At 42.5% G+C, this 24,994-nt stretch overlaps 1 protein-coding gene across 1 annotated transcript in view; it reads left to right on the top strand.

Annotated features, from left to right (window-relative positions):
• LOC120517880 (bMERB domain-containing protein 1-like) overlaps positions 1-24,553 on the top strand; it is a 51,315-nt gene extending 26,762 nt beyond the window's left edge. Inside the window, exons 2-6 of the mRNA XM_039740391.1 lie at positions 6,746-6,866; positions 13,003-13,076; positions 15,554-15,668; positions 15,825-15,880; positions 23,424-24,553. Of these exons, the coding sequence (XP_039596325.1) occupies positions 6,746-6,866; positions 13,003-13,076; positions 15,554-15,668; positions 15,825-15,880; positions 23,424-23,542 (485 nt within the window). The 3' untranslated portion in view covers positions 23,543-24,553. The remainder of the gene's footprint in view (positions 1-6,745; positions 6,867-13,002; positions 13,077-15,553; positions 15,669-15,824; positions 15,881-23,423) is intronic.
• The last annotated feature ends 441 nt before the right edge of the window (positions 24,554-24,994 follow it).

Consider the following 24,994-nt stretch of genomic DNA (forward strand, 5'->3'; position numbering starts at 1 on the left):
AAAAATAACCTAACTGTGGTGTATCACACCTGAGTTCAATTTCCATAGCCACCCCAGGCCTGATTACTGCCACACCTGTTTCAATCAAGAAATCACTTAAATAGGAGCTGCCTGACACAGAGAAGTAGACCAAAAGCACCTCAAAAGCTAGACATCATGCCAAGATCCAAAGAAATTCAGGAACAAATGAGAACAGAAGTAATTGAGATCTATCAGTCTGGTAAAGGTTATAAAGCCATTTCTAAAGCTTTGGGACTCCAGCAAACCACAGTGAGAGCCATTATCCACAAATGGCAAAAACATGGAACAGTGGTGAACCTTCCCAGGAGTGGCCGGCCGACCAAAATTACCCCAAGAGCGCAGAGACGACTCATCCGAGAGGTCACAAAGACCCCAGGACAACGTCTAAAGAACTGCAGGCCTCACTTGCCTCAATTAAGGTCAGTGTTCACGACTCCACCATAAGAAAGAGACTGGGCAAAAACGGCCTGCATGGCAGATTTCCAAGACGCAAACCACTGTTAAGCAAAAGAACATTAGGGCTCGTCTCAATTTTGCTAAGAAACATCTCAATGATTGCCAAGACTTTTGGGAAAATACCTTGTGGACTGATGAGACAAAAGTTGAACTTTTGGAAGGCAAATGTCCCGTTACATCTGGCGTAAAAGGAACACAGCATTTCAGAAAAGAACATCATACCAACAGTAAAATATGGTGGTGGTAGTGTGATGGTCTGGGGTTGTTTTGCTGCTTCAGGACCTGGAAGGCTTGCTGTGATAGATGGAACCATGAATTCTACTGTCTACCAAAAATCCTGAAGGAGAATGTCCGCCATCTGTTCGTCAACTCAAGCTGAAGCGATCTTGGGTGCTGCAACAGGACAATGACCCAAAACACACCAGCAAATCCACCTCTGAATGGCTGAAGAAAAACAAAATGAAGACTTTGGAGTGGCCTAGTCAAAGTCCTGACCTGAATCCAATTGAGATGCTATGGCATGACCTTAAAAAGGCGGTTCATGCTAGAAAACCCTCAAATAAAGCTGAATTACAACAATTCTGCAAAGATGAGTAGGCCAAAATTCCTCCAGAGCTGTAAAAGACTCATTGCAAGTTATCGCAAACGCTTGATTGCAGTTATTGCTGCTAAGGGTGGCCCAACCAGTTATTAGGTTCAGGGGCAATTACTTTTTCACACAGGGCCATGTAGGTTTGGATTTTTTTCTCCCTAAATAATAAAACCATCATTTAAAAACTGCATTTTGTGTTTACTTGTGTTATATTTGACTAATGGTTAAATGTGTTTGATGATCAGAAACATTTTGTGTGACAAACATGCAAAAGAATAAGAAATCAGGAAGGGGCAAATAGTTTTCACACCACTGTATGTATATATATGTATATATATATATATGTATATATATATATATATATTGTGAACGCTGGTCCCAGCACAGACAGACGGACGACATGTTTTCACCCAACACACTTTATTTACACTATTTACAAAGGTTGTGCTCACGTGCACCCCCAGTGCCTCTTGCACTGATTCCCCCAAAGTCCAGGGCCCACAGTCTCTTTGCCTTTGTCCTGGCCGCCTCCCGTCCTCTCTCTCCAGCTCAGTCCTTCTGCCTCCCGACTTCCACCACTCACTGGAGGGAGGCGGCCCTCTATAACGCCCGGATGAGCCCCAGGTGTTTCCGGCATCTGCTCCTTGGCCACGCCCAGCGTGGCGGAAGTATCGGCTGCCTTCCTGGCAGCTCTCCGGCCCCACATAGTCTTCCCCGCACTTCCTGGTGTGGCGGAAGTACCGGCTCCCGGGGATAATTAGGCACTGGGCGCCGCCTGGCGGTGGCCACGGGTCCCTGCAGGGCTGGGCTTCCATGCCCTGTACCCGAGGCCCCCTGCCTAACCAGGACGGACATCCCCACTCCGTCTGGAGGAGGCACTTGCCCTCCTCTTGTCCTCAAGCGTCCCGCCGGGCTCCAGCCTAGCGCGACCGTCACGGGTAAACCGGCATCGGAGCGCCGCCTGGCGGTGACCACGGGCCCCTACAGGGCTGGGCTTCCGCCCTTGACCCGTGGTCCCCAACAGAACCAGGACGGACGCCCCCTCGCGGTGTGGAGGAGGCACAAGCCCTCCTCTCGTCCTCCAAGGCGTCCCGGCCGGGCTCCAGCTCCGCCGGCGACTGCATGGGATCAACCGCATCAGGCGCCGCCTGGCGGTAACCACGGGCCCCTACAGGGTAGGGCTTCCATGCCCTCGACCCGTGGCTCCCAACAAAACCAGGACGGACGCCCCTGGTGTGGAGGAGGCACAAGCCCTCCTCTCGTCCTCCTGGGCGTCCCGCCGGGACCACAATGTGTATATATATATATATATATATATATATATATATATATATATATATATATATATATATATATATATATATATATACACATATATATATAATATGTGTGTGTGTGTGTATGTAGAATATGTTGCACTGGTTTGTGCCATTAAGTTGTGGATCTCGCATCCTGGAGTGCAGTCCTGTGCCTGATCTTTACAGATTTGGACTCTGAATGCCCCCAATTGCTTTTGTGGGCTTTCTTTCCACATTCCTGAAGGTGTCCGAGCTGAGCTGAGTGAGTCCTGCGGTGTGCTGATGCAGTGGGGCAGGCTTTGTGACTCCTGTGACTATGAGAAGGATTAACTGGGCCTGAGAATTGTTATGTAAATTTATGTAAAAAATATGTAATAAGTAAATAAACAAAAATAAACGCACATGCATACCTACATAGCTATTTTAAGCCTAAATTGCAGCGACATACTAATTAATGATTTTATTTGCTGCATACTGCCTCGCTTGTGCACACACCCACACTCACTTACACTGAGCCAAATTAGAAGCGACATTTAACCCATCTTCATGATTTCAAGATGTGGGAGGAAACGGGGAAAACCAAAATGGTTATATAAAAAAAAAAACACAAAGTCCACTTGACCTGCGGTTTTACCCCGATCACTAAAGCTGTTAAGCATCAGCGCCAAGCACCATGCCACCTTGAATTAAACTCCTTCAGTCATTCATTTTGTGATGGTGATGGACAGGTTGACAGACGAGATTAGACAGGAGTCCCCATGGACTGTGATGATATTGTGATCTGTAGCGAGAGTAGGGAGCAGGTTGAGGAGAGGTGGCCTGCTGGTCTTGCCTGCTGCCTCCCAACTCGTAAAGGCTTCTGGTGACCCAGCTTGACGTCTAGAGAGCAGTTCTGGGTTATTTGAAAACCAGAACAGCACCCTCTTGTGGCACCCAGGGACCCTGACAGGGTTGCACTTCTGAACTCCATTTCCCATGATCCCATGATCCCCTGTGGGGTGTCCAAACTGGGACACCTCCAGCAGTCCACTGCCTCCTAACATATGGGGGATGGAACTGCTCCTGGCCTCTGGCTTCTGCTTCTCCATCCCTTGGCACCTTCCATCTGGTCCAGAGGTCGTGCCATCATCCAACTGGGATGCCCATCTGTCCTCCATGGCACTCACACAATAAATAAATAAAAATGCAACAACATGTGAGCATAAATAATTAAGAGTGGCATGCAAAAATGTGTTCTAATATATCTTACAAAGTGGCCAGAGTGGAATGAGGACTTTAAAAAGGTTGGAATCCCATCAGCTTGCCCAGAGTAGGGGCATCAGGAGGCAGCCTAGCTTCCAATAGAGTGGCTAGCTTTGACCTACACCAAGCCAAAATGCTCTTCAAAATATAACTTAAAAATATATACTATGAAAGTACTTATTTAAATAATATTTGCATCAGTTTTGGGTTTTTTTTTGATTGGTTAAAGGCTATATTTTGGGGCTTAAAATCTCAATGAATCGGATTTCCTTAGCAGTATTTTGAGTTATTGTTTCATTCTGATTTCTAATTTTTGTTTTGAAACAGGCCAGACACTGGTATGGAATGTTGTTTTCTCTAAATAATACTGATAAAATTTTATAAAAACAAATGGGCCAGACACCATTTTTGACAAATGCCGCCCTTTGCTGCAATGGTTGTTAGTGTTGGGGCTTCGGAATTCGTGCCCTTCCATAACGGGTTAAAATGCCATCAGTGAGATCACTTCTTTATCTGAGTTTGTGGAGAGAAACATTGCCTTTTTGTGACAAATTTGGTCTATTTCTAAACTGTTTTCTAGCGTTTTCAGGCCTGACCTTTTGCAATGAATTTAGATCCTGATTTTCGCTTCACTTTCGCTTTGAGTTTCCTTTTTGTCTCTTGATTTTGACTTTTTGCCTGTTTTGCTTTCATCCATCTCCCAACCTGCATCTTAAATCTTCAACTGTAGAACAATAGAAATGTCCTGAAAAATACTTAGCATGCCCCCACAAGGGAGGGGGATCACCGGCAATCCCTAGCTTGGATTTATTAGAGGAATAAGTAAATCTTAAGTAGCAGAAGCACGAAATAATCAAAGTAAATACAATACACTATTCACCAATCCCACCAGAATGCATTGCAAAATGAACTGCCCTGGACTTCAGTTCCCAACCTGCCTTTATAGGACTGGGGGGCAGTCCCTTAATGGTGATGGACAGGTGGCTCCGCCCACAAAATACAAGGAACTTTAGAGAATGGCAAAACTCAAATAGATAATAATAACTAAATAGAGTACAATTAACTCTTTGAAGGATGAATATTTTTTCCAAAAAAGCACACAAAGCGATGGCTTCACACAAGTCAACAGAAAACGTCTGTTGCTATGTGCTGTGGCTGCTGTTGGTGCATGTTCGGCACCTCTGGCAGCAATGGCTGCATGTGGGCACCTCGATGGTCAGCAGGAATGCATGGGGGGCCAGCTGCCTGGCTATCTTGGTGGGTGGTGGTGGCGGTGTGACACAATCTGGTTTGTACCTCTTGTCATCGTAAGTGGTGGTCCTCCCAGGCAAACGCTGCTGTAGGCTACACAAAAGTGTTCAGCGCCACGATCAGCTGGTGACCAATCAGATGATGCCAGTACCTCACTTCCATCCATCCATCCATCCATTATCCAACCCGCTATATCCTAACTACAGGGTCACAGGGGTCTGCTGGAGCCAATCCCAGCCAACAAAGGGCGCAAGGCAGGGAAAAGTCCTGGGCAGGGTACCTCACTTTCATTTTCAGTATCCATCTCCAGATCACTTGCATCAAACTCGGAGTCCGACAAGTCAGAGTACTATTCAATGAAATTCTGTAAAACGTCCACAGAGTATTTTGCTTTGAATATTCGCTTTGGTTTCTCACCACATGTCTGTGCCATTTTAGAGTTTGTCTGCTCTTCACTACTCATGCACGTTCAGGGTATCGAGGTTAAATCAATAAAGCTATGTAACTTTATCTCTAGCAAAGAGAGTCAAACTAAAGTGTAAGGATGAGTTTTGTTACAGTTTACTGCTGATTACCATCCTCTACTCCTGAATTTTGACAAAAGTCGACATCAGCCCTGAAACAGTTAACAGATAATAGAGAATTGGACTGTAATCAGAATATAAGTTTAATGTCACTGTGCTCTATATAAATATTTTAAATCTGCTTCTTCTCACATGTACAGCTAAGGCCAGATTTAGCACACAGGCGCTCAGCATTTAGAACTGCTAGGCAAGCATTAGAAGGTGAGAAAGGGACAACTATGAAAATGGGCATTGTACTATTTCTGTGTGCATGAAATTGAATCCTCTCTTTGCCTTGTTTGGAATGGCATGATTTACCTAAGTAAGGGCCTGCACATGGATAAAGAGTATAAAGCCTTGGAACATTGCCCGGCACACCTTGAAGCCGACGGATTGCTATAAGATTATGTCATACGATCCTGAAAATCCTTCCGGTGCAGTGCCTAAAATGGCAGACTCTCACATGGGTTTGTCATTGGCTTCCTCGTCTGTTATGCCACATAAATTGTCATTAAAGAAAGCTACGTTATTTTCTCTTATGTGATTTCTTACCGCCGTATCACTATGGGAGGGATATCACCTTTTTACATTATATCTATATAGTTTCGGGTTACTTAAAATGCCGCATTTACAAAAGAACTTATTCCAACCAGGCACCTAGTGCCATCTGCTAGATAGATGGACCGATAATAAATTAACAAAATGATGCATTGCAGAACGCGGAACGTCTAGTTGAAAGCTTCACCTTGTGTTCTCATTTTTGGAATAGCTACTCTACATCCTCAGTACCAGTGATCGGAGCAGTCTGGAAAACAATGAACAGTAATGAAAAAAATCTACGAAGATAAAATGAAACCATTTAAACATTCTGGAAGAAACAAAACACTTGATTGCTTTCAGTTTTGCAGCACAACCACAAAGGTAACTTTAATGTATGCACTTCTTTCCCTCGATGTGCACTTTCAGAAGAAAGTACAATGGTGTCCAGATGTCGTAAGAGCTCCAGCAGGACAGGTGACTCACTCCGACTGACGGCACAGGCAGTCCCCACCAAACCACAGGGTCCCCACATCTACAGCGAAATTTCAGTAGGCTTTGTAAACTGAGCAAAGAGAACCGCTGAGCTCTTCAATTTCTGTGTGACTGCCTGGCTTTCCACTTTTCCCCAGTTGCTGCTAATCCAAATATTTCTATTTTCCTGGGAGTCTGGGAATTGGAGGAGGTCCCAGTTCAAACTGTCTGCTTCCAGCAAGTTGAGCGCCTGTAGACACCGGGATCGTTTTCTTGTCTTTTTATTTATTTATTTTTTTATTTCTTTCCAGATGAAGACATCGTTTCCATGGCAGACTCTACCATCACTATAGATGACATCGAGGGGGAGCTCTTCAAGATTGAAAGGATAAGGGAGGTCCTGGTCAGGAGGGAGTCGGAGCTCAGATACATGTAAGCCCAAATACTTTTACAATAATTATCTGTGAAACACTGCCCCTTTATAAAGTTAAAAGTAGTGATTTTTTTATCATCTGATCTCATTACTTTGGAACGTTTTCTTGTTGGGTTTGTCATGTCTCAGTGCTGCTTTGTTCAAGTTCATGTTTTATGTCTCTTTTGTTCATTTTTGATTCTTTGATTGGAATTGGTTATGTTAATGTTGCATTTGTTGAATATGTGCATCGCTCCTTGTTTCTTTATACATGTAAGCCTCCTGGCTTATGTTCAATGTGTTTTGTAGGCGGGGGCCACCTAATATCACTGCCAGGAGCTGCCCACACCCCCTATGAATCTGGGGGGGTCTTCCACAGTTCCTGGTGGCTCATTATGAATGTGCTTGGGTGTGGTGAGTGTAGTCATGTTTTGCGCGTGTTTCACCATTTGCTGGATTTTTTTGACCTATTGCTCTATTTGAAATTTTGTAGCGGGACTCTGTTCGAATTTGGATTTGCCTTTAACAGTCATTGTACACCTTTTGTGTTCTTCAGAGCTACACCGTGTGACAGAACATTTCATCCATCCATCCATTATCCAACCCACTATATCCTAACTACAGGGCCACGGGGGTGTGCTGGAGCCAACACAGGGCGCAAGGCAGGAAACAAACACCGGGCAGGGCACCAGCACACCACAAGGTGTACACACACACACACACCAAGCACACACTAGGGACAATTTATAGGGTGGTCCAGATCTAATTATGCAATTTTCATTACACTATACTGTAACTTATTAAGTTTATTACATAGAAAATCACCCGAAAAATCCCGGACCATTGAGAAGTGTGCAAACTGACGACATGAAGAATCATCTTCATGCTGAACTGGAATCGTCCCCGCATAAATCAAAGTCATCCAGACAATGTGGATCTGCATAATTAGATCTGGACCACCCCATAGAATTGCCAATGCTCCTAACCTGCATGTCTTTGGCCTGTGAGAGGACAGAACATTTCTTTTTTTGTTATTAATACATATTTTTACATTATATATAAAGATTGTTGTATGCCCTTCTTACAAGCCTGGTTTGATGGTTTCACCCTCTAGTGGGTATTTGTGGGACTACGTGCTTTGGAATTCTTAAGCATTTGGGATTCCTGACAGTCAGCTAGCTTCAAGTAAGTCTGACGCACCCCCAAACTCCGACTTTCACTGAGGTCCCAGTTTTTCCAGCCCCTAGTAGACGGTGCTTGCACAGTTCAGTGGGTTGGCTCGCTTAGCACAGTCTTTAGGAACAACAGTGACACTCCATAGTGTATCAAGCCAATTAGCTTTGCCTTTCAATAGGCTACAATGGCGTGGAAAGTATTCCATCCCTTTGAAAGTCATTGTGTTTTTCTGTATGACATATGATTGCACACATTTCTCCATTCAGTAATTTTTAATAACTCTTATGCTGTAACAATAAATTTCAAAACAAACCGTAATAAACTGAAGAAGAATAACTCCAAAGTATTTAAGCCCTACACATGAATGCTTTGTCGAGGACCCTTTTCCTGCAGTAACAGCCTTCATACGTTTGGGGTAGGTATGTCCCAGTTTGGCATATTGTTCACGAGGGATTCTTCTCCATTCTTTATAGATACCCTCTAGGTTGGTGGGATGGACAGCAGTTTTCAGGCAGTTCCACAGATTCCCAAAAAGGGTTAAGTCCGGGGCTTTGACTTGGCCAGTCCAAAACGTTCAACTTTCTGTTTTTGAGCCATTCCAGTGTCTCTTCGGCCTTATGATTAAAGTCCTTATCATGTTAAAAGATGGATCTTCTTCGCAAACTGCAATATTGTGGGGTATTTGTGTTCATCAATTGTCCTTCCAACTCTGACAAGATTCCCAGTCCCAGTACATAGCATGATGCTGCCACCAGCATATGTCAGCATAGGTGTAGTGTTTCTGAGGCAGGACCAGCGTTAGTTTTACACCACACATGCCTCTTTGAAGTCTGGCTAAAAAGTTCAATTTTGGTCTCATCTGACCATAAACCCTTCTCTCACATCTTAGCTGGGTCTTTCTCATGCTTTGTAGCAAATGCCATACGTGCTTTTATGTGGACCTCCTTGAGGAATGGCTTCTTTCTTGCTACCTTCCCCTAGACCCCTGTTCAATGGAGAGCCCTTGGAATTGTGGACCCCTGCAGTTTCACTCCAGCCTGTCATGTTTCAGCCAGCATTTTCTGCTTGGCTGTTGTTCACAGTTGTGTTTCACGTCTGTCTTGTTTAACTTTGTATCATTTATTCGTATTAGTGCTTCTTTTATTGTGCATATTTTTCTGTGTGAATGCTAGAAAAGGGGGAGGGCCTTAGTTATATCCTTGTGCTTTATGGGGCGGGGCCACCTGCCAATCACTGCTAGGATCAGCCCTCCACCCTATTTAAGGGAGAGGTCCTCCCAATGAATGCGCCAGAGAGAGGAGAGTTTTTGTGAGCATCTGTATTTTTGCTATTGCCTATTGAATTTCTGGATTTCGAACCTGTGTTTTATTTCTCAGTTACAATTTTTGGATTCTCTATTGGGACTGTGTTACTCATTTTATTGAACCTCAGCTCTGTCTTGAGTACAATTTTCTTTTTTTGATGCTGTATTGCCTTTCAGGGAATTCTTTGTGTTCTTCACAGCTTTGTGCCTGTGCTGGTTTTGTAAAAATATACCTTTGATTTTTATCAAGCTTTGTCTTAGCCCCTTTGGATTTCTAAATGGGGTATTTTGACAGAGGTTGCCCCCTCTAGCGGGCAATTTGGGAAATATTTTTGGCAGCTGTGCTTTCCGGACTTATGCAGTTCATGAAACAGCCAAGGAGCATTGCAGACTTCGGAGAGTGACAGCTGGAGTTTTAGTAGCCTCTCCCACCAGTTGACGTCTTGCTCTGATGTTTAGTTTTGAGGGACGGCCTTTTGTAGCAAGAGTCTAAGTGCTGGGATGAACCTTCCACTTTCTGATGATGGATCCAACAGTACTTGACGGGACATTGAAACTCTTGCTTTTCTTCCTCACGTCAGCAGAATGCTCCTTTGTCTTCATTTTTGCCGTGATTGTCCAACCAAGACTATGGTCCTTACAAAGAGGGCTTTTCATATCTACAGAGATAGAAAGGACTCGCAAGTAGCACCTCATTATGTTTATTATGACTGTCGCTTTTGTGTCATTTGTGTAAACCTGGAGCTTCCAAAGCACAGAGATTTAAATACTAAATGCAAACACTAACTCTGGTGTTTCTTCTTCAGTTAAATATCTACAGATGCTGTTGTAGACATTCATCTCTGCGGCTTTGCAGTTGGACGCTTCTTCTCTGTGTGTCTATCTGTGCGTTTGGCTGGTAGTTATTAGATCAGATAAATTTTATAAATCCTAAGGGGAAATTTAGGTGCATGCAGTAGCAGAAACATATACAGACTCGCAGGAAAGGTAATACAGCCAACCAATAAACAAATAAAATATATTTTGAAGATATTTCAAAATTAACTTAATAAGTACATCGGGGAAGGCACTAAATTGCCTAATAGCAGTGGGCAGAAAACACCTCCAGAGGTGCTTCTTAGCACACCATGGTGGAGTGAGCCTGTCACATCACAAACATTAACCCAGCTTTTATGAATCCCATACCAAATGGCATTTAACAGAGATGTAGGCATTGCATTTGTCATTCCAACAGATGACACATCAGAAACATTATCCCTGCTTTTATGAGTCACATACCAAATGACATACAGCAGACATATATGCATTGTATGGTGCACTGCAAACTTTGGCACTGATGTCTGCATTGATTACTTAGAATTCAACCCATCTTAGATGAGCAGCACAGCCAGTTTCTTCAATAACTAACCACAATATCTGTCAGACAGGTAATTGCAAATATTTTTCAAATATCATATCTCTTGATCTAGGTTCACCTTCAGTGACTTTCCTCCATATTCATTTGTGACTGTCTCTTCACCAATGCTCCCTCTCTTGAGTGTGTTCCTGTAAAGCCTGTGTCTCAGACTCTATATCATTATTATCAGCTATCATGGCCTCTTGCAGACAAACTTCCTAAGACTGCCATCTTACACAGAAAGACCCACACAAGGGCTAAGTCTGCACAGAGGATACCAGAACAAATTCAACTTGCATTCATCATGTTACACTGTAGGCAGTTCACCATAAAGTTAAGTGTTTGTTCTACTTTACGTCGATGTTTGTTTAATAACATGGTCATCTCATTTATTCATATTGGAGTGCAGTTAACTTTTTCAGCAGTTAACTACTGCCTGCTGAATAGGCTGCTGGAAGTGCATTTGAACAAAGCAAAGGCAGCTTTGATAATAGTCTTTAAGTTAATTAAGCTAAACTACCTTTGAGATTTTGAAACAGAAACAAAGCCGACACCTGATGACAGCTTCTTTGACTTTGCTTTTGTTGGCTGGCATGCCGGCCGATGTTGGAGAGTATGATTCATTCTGGCTGCACAGTCAGGCTCTCGCTGTGATTGCCTAAGGGGAGAGCGTGCCGTGCGTCCTCTTGTTAGGATCGTCTCTTCAGATCATTTTGTACGTAAAGTCTTAATTATTGAGAAAAGAAGAGGGAGATGGGTATGCTGTGTGCACCGAGAATTCTACCATTTTGCAGGGGGTCAAACCGGCATGTTCTGCAGACCGTGCCAAAAATAAGCACAATTAGTTGGTGGATTCAAATCCCAGTGTCTCCAGTTCTCCATTCCTGTAAGACAAGAAATGGGACTGAGGCTCCTTTATTTCAATAAGTCAGAAGGGAAGTGTTTTTTTTTTTTTATTCTTTCTTTTTACATTTTTATTCCTTTTTAGTCATTCTGATGTGTGTTCAAATCTCACCGTGTGTGTGTATATATATTTATGTTAAAAAGCCAAATGTCACCCTGTAGACAAAGATCGATCTATCTATCTATCTATCTATCTATCTATCTATCTATCGTTTCTTTCACACCTATCTACATATCAATCTATCTATATCTATAATATAGTGCTTTCATATCTATTCATCTTATCCTGCCTACTACGCTAATATTAAAATTGATCTATTTATCATGAAGTACCTTTCATATCTATTTATCTATATCTATCTATCTATCATATAGTGCCTTTCATATCTGTCCATCTATAGGTAGTGATGGCCACAAGGAAAGAATTAACCCTGGATTGCCCAAATACCCCTACAGTTGATATCAGTTTTTAACTCACTGGTACGAGAAGACCCCACATGTGATATAACATTCAACTCATCTCAATGTCTAGATATGCAAGATGTTGATCTTCTGGCCCCCATTTTTGGCCCTCTAGACCTGAAAAATATTTCAGGCCATTTTTGGACTGTACTTTGTGCACATAATTACACCCTGTGCATGCCACATCAACTGCCCCCAAGGGGTTTAGCCCCCAATAGGACACGAGGGGTCAAAGTTACTCCTTTTCATAAAACTTAATGGGGATTGGTATTCTAGGCATGTGAAGTTTTGTTTTATGCTATTTTGAGGTTGTTGGCCATTAATATGATATTTCTAATATTTGATGTTTTTAGTGGGGTCTTGTCTCTCAAAGAGACACTCCCAGAAGGTTAAAAATGACTTCAAACATAAACATGTGAGATATCATTTTAGACTACTTTAAGGCCAGTGATCACGAGTAAGGGGTTGTTTTTGATTTTTGATCTCCGGTATGAAAATGCCCCCCTGACCAAAGTATCCCCTGATGTGATGAATATGCCACCTCACCCCACATATTTGAGATGCCATTCACTCCCAACAGTTCCCTCAGTGGAAGCTGAACCTGGGACAGTGTGCATTGACATAATAGCGCTTCCCACTGTTCCATTCTGCAGCCTGCCTTTATATGAAAGCACATTGAGAATGATTGACACTATGAGGTTCAACTGGAACCACTGGAAAGGATGGCTGGGATTTCAAAATGCATTATCTTTTATCTTAATATTATAGGTCATGATGTGGGTACCATTAGCTTCCCTTCAACCTTTTTTATGTTTAGAAGACATATGTCTGATGACCTCCTTTCGGTCTTTCTCTTAGCTCTTTTCACTTTCTCCTCCTCCTCTTCTTCCTTTTCTGTTCCTCTCTCTGCTTCCAGGATGGATGACATTCAGCTTTGTAAAGAAATCACCCGACTGAAGAAAGAACTCCAGAAGCTTGTCTCGATACCAGGTGAGGAACAGTGATGGCACCACCACTGGTGTGGTCCAGTATGGAGTGCATTCCACCACATCATATTCAAGGACGGTAATAAAACAGAGAGATGTCAGTTGTCTGTTGTTGTCGAATCAGTGAAGCTTTCTGAAAACATGTTTTAACTTTGTCATTATGGGTTATTGAGTGCAGATTGAAGGGCAGAAATGTCAGATTTATCCATTTCAAATGAAATCTGCATCACAGTAAAGGGCGCAGAACGTGATGGGTCGGGTTTTCCGGACCCACTGTATGTCATCTGGCCCTGTGAGGCTTGATTTGCTCAACCCCTTTTCATACTTGGTGATGTTAAGTGTGAGCTCCTCTCAGGGTGGCACAGTGGTGCAGTGGTAGCGCTGCTGCCTCGCAATATGGAGTTTGCATGTTCTCCATGTGTCTGCGTGGGTTTCCTCCCACAGTCCAAAGACATGCAGGTTAGGTGTATTGGTGATCCTAGATTGTCCCTTGTGTGTGTGCCCTGCAGTGGGCTTGTGCCCTGCCCGGGGTTTGTTTCCTGCCTTGTGCCCTGTTTTGGATGGGATTGGCTCCAGCAGACCCCTGTGTCCCTGTAGTTAGGATATAGCAGGTTGGAGAATGGGCTGGCTGGCTGGCTGGCTCCTCTCAGTTCTGCTTGCTGCCACTTTTGTTTGTCTTTGCTATGTTTTTATAGCCAAGCATTTCCTGGTGATGTTAGCTGATCTCTCCTTCCTTATCCGACTGCTTATATTCCAAAACCCTTCTTTGTGCTTTATATTCGTGTTTGATTTTCCTGAATTTTGAACACTTTGCAATCCTTTTTGACCTTATCTTACAGTTTGTGGCTTTGGTAATGGGTGCTTAGGTTGTGGCTCCCTTTGATTTTTTCTCTTTAGGTCTTGCAGTTGTTCTCATTTTCTCTTCCCCTCAGGGCAGAATAATGGGTTACACATGTAAAAGGAAGGTTGAAGTATTCAACTACAGTAGCAGTCAATTCTGATGGTGTCCTAACAGTATGGGAGTTCAGGTCAATGTAATAAAGAGTAAAAAAGAGGAGACTCTACCATGACACGACACACTATAATCCAGAAAATAACTGTCTAAAATGAATATGTTAGTGCTTTTGTGCAATACTATATATCTACAGAGTCACTGTATCTTCAAAACTCAGTTAAAAGTAAAATGTTATAAATTCATACTTCTAACTATCAGTGTTACCCTGTATAAACCTGGTGGGCACAGAGGGTCTCCTCACTCACCCTACACATTACTCCGAGGCCCAGTTATATCATTTTTTAGGATAGCTAATGTACATTTGTGGCTCCTACATTTTTTAAAAATGATCTCCTCAGGCCTGTCCGTAAAGTTTTACCGGTCACCATGTTTGATTTGTGTCTCCTTTCTCACTTCCATTTTTAATTCAATATTTAGCTTTCGGTTCTGCTCTCCTCATGCCAACTTTCCTTCATTTTCTTATGAAGCCTTCCTCTAAGGGCATTCAATGTGGTGCTTTGGTCTCTGGCATGATGCTGGGATCTGATGGCTCCCCATGTGCACAGCATACATTGCATTCATATTTTATCTTACAATATTTACTTTCTAAAGTGTCTTTCAGTGCTCTGTGCAATAAAGGTGGTCCATAAAATAAATATTGACTCCCAATAAAACAAGGAAGGGGTCCCTTATTTGATATACAGTGGTACCCTGGTATATGTCCACTTTGGAATAAGTCCAACTTGGTATACGTCCTGTTTGGACGCGAAAAAGTTTGCTTGGTATACGACCTTTGTTTGGAATACGACTCACGTGCAAGAACACCGCGCGCTACCCTTGTTTACCTCTCGAGACAAAGCCACCAGTGCCCACGAGCGTCAGTATGCCAGTTGCTAGCATTCAGTGAACAACCGGCGCGCTACCCTTGCTTACTTCTCGAGACAAAGTCACGACTGCCCACGAGCGTCAGTACGCTAGTTGCTAGTGTTCAGTGAACAACCTGTGCTATAACTCTGTGAATTTTCATGTGATTTTGTGTTTTTTCGCGTAAATTTGAATTGATTGTTAAAAAGTATGAAGGTGGCATGCGTATCCGGGACTTGGCTGGTGCATACCGTATGCCAAGAACGACGCTATCTATGATTGTGAAAAACAAAGACGTTATTAAAAAGTAAAGTTAGGTTAAATTTTCATTTATTTCATCTAATTGCTTTTGCATTTATGCATTTTAGTATTAAGCAGGGTTTAAATTATTTTATACAACCCCATCAATGTATAATATGCCAATAACAATAGGATTTTTTTTCATGGGAACGGATTAATCATTTTCCCTTTATTTCTTATGGGAAAAATTCATTTGGTATATGGCCTGTTTGGTATAAGTCCAAGGATCTGGAACAGATTAAGGACGTATACCGAGGTACCACTGTACTGGTAATGTGCTATCAGATTGAAGCTGGATCTCAGTTCCTACATTCTGCTTTCAGATAAAGATAAGTCAAATGAAGACAAGCAAAAAGAAGAGGAGCTTCTTCAACAGATTCATAAGCTTGTGGAAACCAGAGACTTCCTGGTGGACGATGTCGAGTTCGAAAGGCTGAGGTGAGCATGGAGATCAAAAACATGGTCTAGGAACCACCAGACCAGCCCATTTACTAAATATCTGTGGTTTTAAAGTGTATAAAAGTAATGAATAAAAAAAAATCACATGGTGTTTTGGTTTGCAACCACTAATAATTACATTTTTGTCCAATGCAGGGAAAAAGAAGAAGACAAGGAAATGGCCGACTTCTTGCAGTCGAAATTATCAAAAGGTACTGTGGACATTGTGACTCTCCTTTGGCATTTTCTCTCTAGCTGTGGACCATGGCTTCCACCGTGTACTGTTCTGACCCTTTTACGTCAAGGTCCATTTATGATTCTAATATTGAGACCAATCAGAAGAAGCCCAGACAATTCAACAGAATGCAGTGGATTCCGAAAGTACCATGTTTCCCCGAAAATAAGACCGGGTCTTATATTAATCTTTGCTCCAAAAGATGCACTATGGCTTATTTTCAGGGGATGTCTTATACCGTCTTTATTCTTGTATACCAATCTACATTTATCCAAATACAGTCATGTCATCTTCTTCTGGAATATTGTCATAACTCTCCACATTCAAACCCTGAATTTCAGCTTGAATTTCTTGCTATTCCGGCCGATTTTAGGGTCCTCGTGGATCGATGTGTGTGCTTCGATGTTTGATGAATGGTTCGATGTGGTGAAGCAAAATGCCGACATACAGATGCATTCGTGGTGCTTTTATATTCAAGCGTCATATATCTCAGATCGTAATTACATTTTAAAAGTCTTACATACCATCTTCTGTGCTGTCTTTTTTTTACCTTTACAACAGCAGCAGAATATATGGCCACAGAGAAAAAAAATTAAGGACATGGTGAAATTGTCTGTTTTGTGATTAAAGTGGAAATTTCGGTTTTAACCTCGAAATGTGCACTTTAACCTCGTAGTTTATTTTATCATTAAAGCAGACCGTCATTAACGTCATATTAAAACTGACCCAGTTGTGTACACTATGTGCTTCTGGGGCTTCCTCCTGAGCTGACAGCAGCAATCGCCACGCAGAACACATTAAGTTTATGATATTCCAACTCTCTGCACATTTAGAATGCTTAGATTTATACTTGATATAACTTTCATGATGAAATGCATTATAAAGTTATGTTATATATGTTAAATTTTACAGATAAATCATTAACTTTGTTTAATAATGAGTACTGTTAATAGTTACACATGTGGGGGTGGCACTGTGGCAAAGCAGTAGCGCTGCTGTCTTGTAGGGAGTCACGTCCCTGGTGTTCCCCTGCCTGGAGTTCTTATGTTTTCCTGGTGGGTTTCCCACAGTGTGCTTAGTTTTCCATCAAAAGACATGAAGGTTTGGGGATTTGCTGACGCTAAAATGACGTTAGTGTATATGTTCACCTTGCGATGGATGAGCTGTTGCCCCATCCAAGGATTTTGTTTCTGTCTTGCGCCCGATGCTTGCTGGAATGGGTGCATCCCTGGATTGATGGATGTAGTCATTAAACATCCTTTTCAGAGATATTATGGCAAGGTGTCCTCTGAATTTAATGGATGTTTCAGGCACACGTGTGAAGTATCAACCCAGCCTTAGGCACCTTGCTTTTCAGCAGACGATCTTGACTAGAGCAGCCTGAAAATCATTCTAGTGCTTATTTTCGGAGTAGGTCTTATTTTCGGGGAAACGTGGTACTCAAACCCTTTCACTTTTTACATATATTCTTCTGTTGTAGTGATATGCTAAAATCATTAGAATGTATTTTTTCCCACATCAATGAGAAGTCAATCACAATGACACCTTTTGTTGGCTAATTAAAAAGATAGATAGATAGATACTTTATTAATCCCAAGGGGAAATTCACATAATCCAGCAGCGGCATACTGATACAAAAACAATATCAAATTAAAGAGTTATAAAAATACAGGTAAAAACAGACAATAACTTTGAATCTCATAGTGTGGGAGAGGAACGATCTATTTAGTTTGTCAGTGGAGCAGGATGGTGACAGTAGTCTGTCGCTGAAGCTGCTCCTCTGTCTGGAGATGATCCTGTTCAGTGGATGCAGTGGATTCTCCATGATTGACAGGAGCCTGCTCAGTGCCCGTCGCTCTGCCACGGATGTTAACCTGTCCAGCTTCATTCCTACAATAGAGACAGCCTTCCTCACAAGTTTGTCCAGGTGTGAGGCGTCCTTCTTCTTTATGCTGCCTCCCCAGCACACCACCGCATAGAAGAGGGCACTCGCCACAACCGTCTGGTAGAACATCTGCAGCATCTTACTGCAGATGTTGAAGGACGCCCACCTTCTAAGGAAGTATAGTCGGCTCTGACTTTTTCTTATACAGAGCATCAGTATTGGCAGTTCAGTCCAATTTATCATCCAGCTGCACTCCCAGGTATTTATAGGTCTGTACCCTTTGCACACAGTCTCCTCTGATGATCACGGGGTCCATGAGGGGCCTGGGCCTCCTAAAATCCACCACCAGTTCCTTGGTCTTGCTGGTGTTCAGGTGTAAGTGGTTTGAGTCACACCATTTAACAAAGTCTTTGATTAGCTTCCTATACTCCTCTTCCTACCCACTCCTGATACAGCCCACAATAGCAGTGTCGTCAGTGAAATTTTGCATGTGGCAGGACTCCGAATCGTATTGGAAGTCTGATGTATATCGGCTGAACAAGACCTGAGAAAGTACAGTCCGTTGCGCCGCTCCTGTGTTGCTGACCACAATGTCAGATCTGCAGTTCCCGAGACGCACATACTGAGGTCTGTCTATAAGATAGTCCACGATCCATCCCACCAGGTGTGAATCTACTCCCATCTTTGTCAGCTTGTCCATAAGAAGCAGAGGTTGGATGATGTTGAAGGTGCTAGAGAAGTCCAGAAACGTAATTCTTACAGCACCACTGCCTCTGTCCAAGTGAGAGAGGGATTGGTGTAGTATATAGATGATGGCATCCTCCGCTCCCACCTTCTCCTGGTATGCGATCTGCAGAGGGTCGAGGGCATGGCGGACCTGTGGCCTCAGGTGGAGAAGCAGCAGCCGCTCTGTGGTCTTTATCACATTGCAATATGCAAGCTTTCGAGGCAGCTCAGGCCCCTTTTTTCGGGCAATGGCTAACATGGTACACCTTACTTCTTTCCCACATCAAGTAACACTCAATACCCCAGAATGACAAAACAAAAACAGGACTTTACATATTTTTGCAGACTTGTTAAACATAAAATCCTTAAATATCACATTGACACAAGTGATCACACCCTTTATTCTGTACTTTGTTGAAGCCCCTTTGGCAGCAGTTGCAGCCAGTATGATGTGACAATCTTCACATCCCCAGTTTGGGGAGTTTTCTGCCATTCTTCATTGCAGATCTTCTCCAGCTCTATTAGGTTGGAAGGAGATCATCGGTAGTCAGTTATTTTTAGGTCTCTCCAGAGTCTGGACTTTGGCTGGAAGGAGGTTCTCAAAGTTGTCCCAAAACTAATCCTCTTTCGTCTTTGCTTTGTGGTTAGGGTCATTGTCCTGTTAGAAGGTGAACGTTCAGCCCAGAGTGAGGTCCAGAACACTCTGGAGCAGGTTCTTATTAAGGAAATCTCAGTATTTTGCTTTCCCTTAACCTTGTATGGTCTTCCAGTCTCTGCCACTGAAAAACAACCCCACAGCATGATGTTGCCACCACCATGTTTCACCACTGGATTGGTATTAGATAGGAGATAAGGAGTGCCTGGTTTCCTCTGGACATGATGCTAATCTTATTTTCATCAAAGAATCTTGGTTCTTTTTCCTTAGCTTGTCACATTTTTATAAAGTTTGCATAGACTTCTCTCAAATATGTTTCAGTGTGATTTTTTTTTTTTTTTTTTCCCACAGAGGGGTGACTTTCCAGATAATAACCCCCACCTTTTTTCTGAGCTAGGGACCAGAACCAAATGAAGGCTGGGTTCCAGAGAACCTTATTTCTCACAGCCTGAAAATCCTTTAGGTGCAGACGTCCATATGCCCTTCCTGAAGAAAAGGTTCTGTCTGGCCATTCTGTCATACAGTCCCACACAGGGACAGAGTTTTGTTGGATATTAGAGTGACATCAAGTTTAAAGATGTGCTGAATGAAAGGGAGTAAGCACTCCAGGTATCCAGGTGTGGAGAAGAACTAAGAGATTTTATCATCTGTAAAGACAGAGCGCTCTTTGTTGGTTGTTACTGAATTGTTCTATTTGACTCTCAGTGAGGAAGTTCATCAAAGAAAGATGACAAGGTCAGCCAAATGAACACCTGGCGTAAGCTCACAGGCCACCATTGGTCCATGGACCACACTTTGAGAACTACTGTTTTGGATTAAAAACCAGTCTTAAGTACCCACTTGGTGATTATTATGGTCCATTTTTATACTATAGAATACTATCAGGTCAGGTCAGGTTGGGGTGCATGAACTGGTACAGCATGTTGCCATACCCACTAAATGATGAAACAGCTCAGGATCATGGTTGGCAACGCCCCCAGCAGACATATGATCTAGTCCCACCCCACAGAAATAACCATCTTTCTGCCGCAAGCAGCTGTTATGAGGGTGTCCCTTTGGCCTTGTCTAGCCATTCACGTCCTCAACAATGAGTATCCTATGAGTGGGATCAACCTCTGGGAATCGCGCCACATGGCCATAATGCCGTAACTGACACTCCCTCACAATGCAGGTAATGTGCCTCATTCAGGACTCAATGAGCATCACAAAGTCAAACCAGCGGTACCCAAGGATTCTCTGAAGAGACACAGTACTGAAGGAGTCCAGTCTTCGTCTCAGGCCACTGGATAGTATTCATGACTATGACTGGAATGAAGTAGATATGTATACTCCCTTGGGCTTCAGTATCAACCCAATAATATCTAACAGCACAGCCACTAAGACATACACCACCACAGCTTCTTGGAGGACGTCATGGGAAGATAATGGAGCTGGAGAGCCAGAGGAGCAGATGACACTACAGGTGTAGACCAGAAGATTTAGAAGGGAAGTTAAGGTTAGGGAGTTAGTGTGGTTAGTGTGCAGCATACACGGTTAAGATTAGGGGTGACTGTGTGACTGAATATTAGGGGCTTGTGTGGTTAGGGTGTTCTACAGATGTCAGTTAACGTCTCTTCCGTCCTGGTCTGGATTTGTTGGTGTACACCTGTGGTGACATAGCGTCTGCAGTTCTGCACTTCTTGCTTCTCAATCAACTTCAAAATTATTGTTCTCTCTCCCAATACTTTCGGTGTGATTTATTCATGAGTCCCGGCTTCATGGTGACACATTCATGTTTGAGGAAGTTTCGAAGACCCTCCCTGCCATCGCCTAACCTGGAATTTGCATGTCAGGATATGCTCTACAAAAGAGTCCATTGTTAATGAAAACTAAATAACCTTCTTATCTAAATTAAGAAAACAGAAGCGGCATGCTGCCTAATGCCCGATTGCAAGCATTTCTCACAGCCCACGTGCAAATATTCTAAATTCTGTGCTTAATTGGACCCACAACTCTTGTTGCTAAGTAACACTTAAACAAAAGATGTTTCTCTCATTCCACCTCCAGCTATCAGTGCTGAAATGGTGGAAATCAACCCACCTTCACTTCCATGTAGGTTTTCTAAGTCGTGAGATGGCAATTACGTAGATCATTCCTGGAATCTTTCCCACTCTAAAAAATAAAGAAATAATTGAAGTAGCAATTTATTTAATGTTTGCATGTTGCCAGGCATCAATGTGTTCCTTGCAGTGGTCAGCAGAAGTACAGCAATATAGGGACTAACGCAGAGCCAGTGTGCCTTCTGGTGAGCTCAATGAACTTTACACTGATGGGGTGGGAAATTCATGAAATTCAGATGCCTTCAATACTAAACATCACTAATCCGGCTCATTAATGCATTCTTTAAGAGCAGCAAAAGGAGTAATAAATGAAAACATATTCACAGTGGATTCAGAAAGTATTCAAACCCCTTCACTTTATTCACGTTTTGTTGTGTTGCAGCCTTGTGTTTATAATTATTCAAAATATAATTTTTTCCTCATCAAACAACATTTAATGGCAAAACTAAAAAAGGTTGTAGAAATTTTTGCAATTGTTTTTAAATAAAGAAAACTGAAATCTCCTATTGACCCAAGGTATTGAGGTCTTTGACTGTGCTTAGTTGAATCCCCTTTGGCAGCCATGACACTTTTCATGGTTTGATGTGACAAGCTTTAGGGATTTTCTGCAATTCTTCTCTGCAGATCCTCTCAAGCTCTGTCACGCTGGATGGAGAACATCACTGGACAGCTGCTTTTGGGTTGAAGGCTGGGCTCTGCCTGGGCCATTCAAAGACTCACAGAGTTGACCTAAAGCCACGCCTGTGTCCACCCTCTCTAGCCTCTAAGTCCCTGCTGCTGATAAACAACCCCATGGCATGATGCTGCTGTTCTGTCCAAAGGCTACAAAAAGATCAGGAGATGAAATGCAGACAAATACAGAAACGAGTTGAAACCGAGAAGATGACACCTGTTGCACCAAAGCCTAATCCCTAATCAGAAAGCAAAGTCAGATGGAAAACTGAAAGATCAGAAACCAACAATTCTTCTTCTCCTTCTTCTTCGAAAGAAACTCACACTACATTCCTTATCCAAAACAAAGACACAAGTGAATCATTGCACAAGTATTTAAGTGGTTGCGCTGATGATATACGACGTGGCACCATCTAAAACCACATTCCTTGGCAACCAGGAGCAGTGTGTCAGTAATTAGAATCAAACTGATGGTGCCTATATTCATTCATTTATTTTCCACTACTTATCTGAAACCAGATCATGGAGGCAACAGTCTTAGCAGTAAAGGTCATACGTCCCTTTCCTCAGCCACACTTGCCAACTCATAATCTGGTATCTTCTGGAAGATATAATCCTTCCAGCAAGTTCTGGGTCATCCCCGGTGTCTCCACCTAGTTGGTAGTGCCCATAAAACCTCCACATGGAGCCTTCCATATTGGATGCCCAGACCACCTCAACTGGCTCCTCTTGATGCGGAGGGTCAGCAGCTCTCCCCAGATGTCTATACTTCTCATTCTATCTCTAAGGGTGCCTATATCTAAAACAAAATAATGTTGCAGCACCAGGAAATAATAATAAACATTATAATGCAAATGTAACTTCACAGAAACGATCCAGAATTAATGAAACCCATCTTCCATTGCATATATTTGAACAGTTTATGTTAAGAGAAATTGAACAACTCATAGCTACTTCCACCACCGTACTTCACTGTTGAAATGGTATTGCACAGGTGAGGAGCATTGGCTGGTCTCCTCCAGATGTGATACTAATCTTGTTCCTCACAGTCTGAGAGTCCTTTAGGGGCCTTTCTGCAAGCTCTAAAGGGGCTTCTGTGTGTCTTGTACTGAGGAGATGCTTCTGTCTGGCCACTTTGTTATAAAACCCAGGTCAAGGGAGTGTTTCCATGATAGTTGCCGTCCTGAGGGTTTCTCCCACTTTTCACACATTGGTTCTGTGGAGCTCAGCCAGAGTGACCATCAGGTTCTTGGTTACTTCTCATACCATGATCCCTTTTCCATGATTGCTCAGTTTGGCTGGGCATCCAGCTCTACAAAGAGTCATGGTCGATAAAAACTTTTTCCATTTAACAATTATGAAGGTCACAGTGCTCTTGGGAACCATCAAAGTACAATCTGCCTCTAAGCTCTGCACACACAATTTTGAAAACTGTTGTTTATTTAGTTTGTAGCTTATGTGTATTTGCTTCTTATTTTCCCAGACCCCATCAGGGAGAAGAAAATGACTTCTAGAGCACAGCAGACCTCCACGCCTTTTGTGACCAAGACAGGCCTGAGGCTGCTTAAAGAGTGCTGTGGCTTCACCTGCTCTGTAATGTAAAACAAGGCCAAGGGCTGCTACGTGAGAAGGGGCCTTCCCTAAGGGTCTGTGTCCTAAGGGAATCTCGTTGGAAGCTGAGGAGTGCTGGGCTGGAGAGCGGCCGCGTCTTATCTGTGTCATTGCTTGTATTGCCTCCTCTTGTCTCTTTCCCATTCTCCCGAGATGTGACGTAGTGTGTGGACTTTTCAAATAATTCTCCAGGGTCCTAAAATCAAGTGCACTGTTCTGTACAGGCAACAATCCAAACTCTAAGCTGAGAACAAGTTTTGGTCAGGGAGGACTGAAGGGATCACTGGTCTGTTGTCTTCACTGATAACCCCTCTGCTGGACCACAGCAAGATGATGACGCCTTATTATTGGGTGTCATCTCATAGCTGGAATGGGCCCCTACAGTAGATATTTTCCTCACATAAATTTGTCCTGGATTCACGGTGTTGCAAACAAAAGACAGGAGACAAGATAGTGGACCTTGCTAAACATCCTGATCTTCACAACATTGGCAAATTCATTTTCAGGGAAGACACAATTGCCCAGAGGACGGGGGGACCGTGGTGGAAATGGCATTTTGAATGTTGTCTGAGCACCAGAAGCTTAAAAATATATTTTATAGATTTGTTAATTGAATTATTTATTTTTAATTAGGTCATACGGTGCTCTTGGTGAATGTTGCTGTATTACAGTGTTAAGTTTTAACTAATAGTTATATTTGTGCATGCAAGGTAATCTGATTGTATCATTCCATCTTTGAGCCCCCATCTTTATAATACCCTGTGAATCATAAATTATTATGCTGGGGCAATGACATTTTTCAGCATGATTCACAATTAAACCTTGTATTTGTTTAGAAATATAAGTATTTTCTATATGGTTAAAGTTTATGTAAACTGTAATGCATTTTTTTATTGTCAGTTTTATTTTTTGTCATGTTGTACATGGATTTTTTGTTACCTACGATTTACTGTTTGACAAACTAACCATTATAACAAATAAAGAATTATTTTACAAATGACATTTTATTATTGATCGTTTATGATTGGTTCAGCTCTGGAAACCCATGTGAACACAATTAGAACATGCCAGCTACATAACGAAGGCAGGGAATCCAATGGGTCTATTGACGGCTGCAGCTTTATTATAGTGGTCACAGCAAAATGAGGTGGGCACCAACCAGGTGTTGGGGTGCCAACATAAATGCACAACCTTTAAAAAAAAAAAAAAAGCTAACTTTAAGGCACACAGCTGAAGTGCAGAATATCTGAAAAATGCAAGGCTCTGTTTCTAGGTGCGTTTGCATATACAGGTTGACCCTTGCAATTCGCGGGTTTCCGATTTGCAGAACCACCTATTTGAAGCTTTGTCATCAATACTTAAATAGAAATTATTTTGAAAATCTTGCTATCGATTATGGAAAGCCACAGACAATATTTTATGCAGTTCTCCTTAAATGGACTG

This window comes from Polypterus senegalus, chromosome 17, assembly GCF_016835505.1.
Source record: "Polypterus senegalus isolate Bchr_013 chromosome 17, ASM1683550v1, whole genome shotgun sequence".
In the NCBI taxonomy this organism is placed as follows: Eukaryota; Metazoa; Chordata; class Cladistia; order Polypteriformes; family Polypteridae; genus Polypterus; species Polypterus senegalus.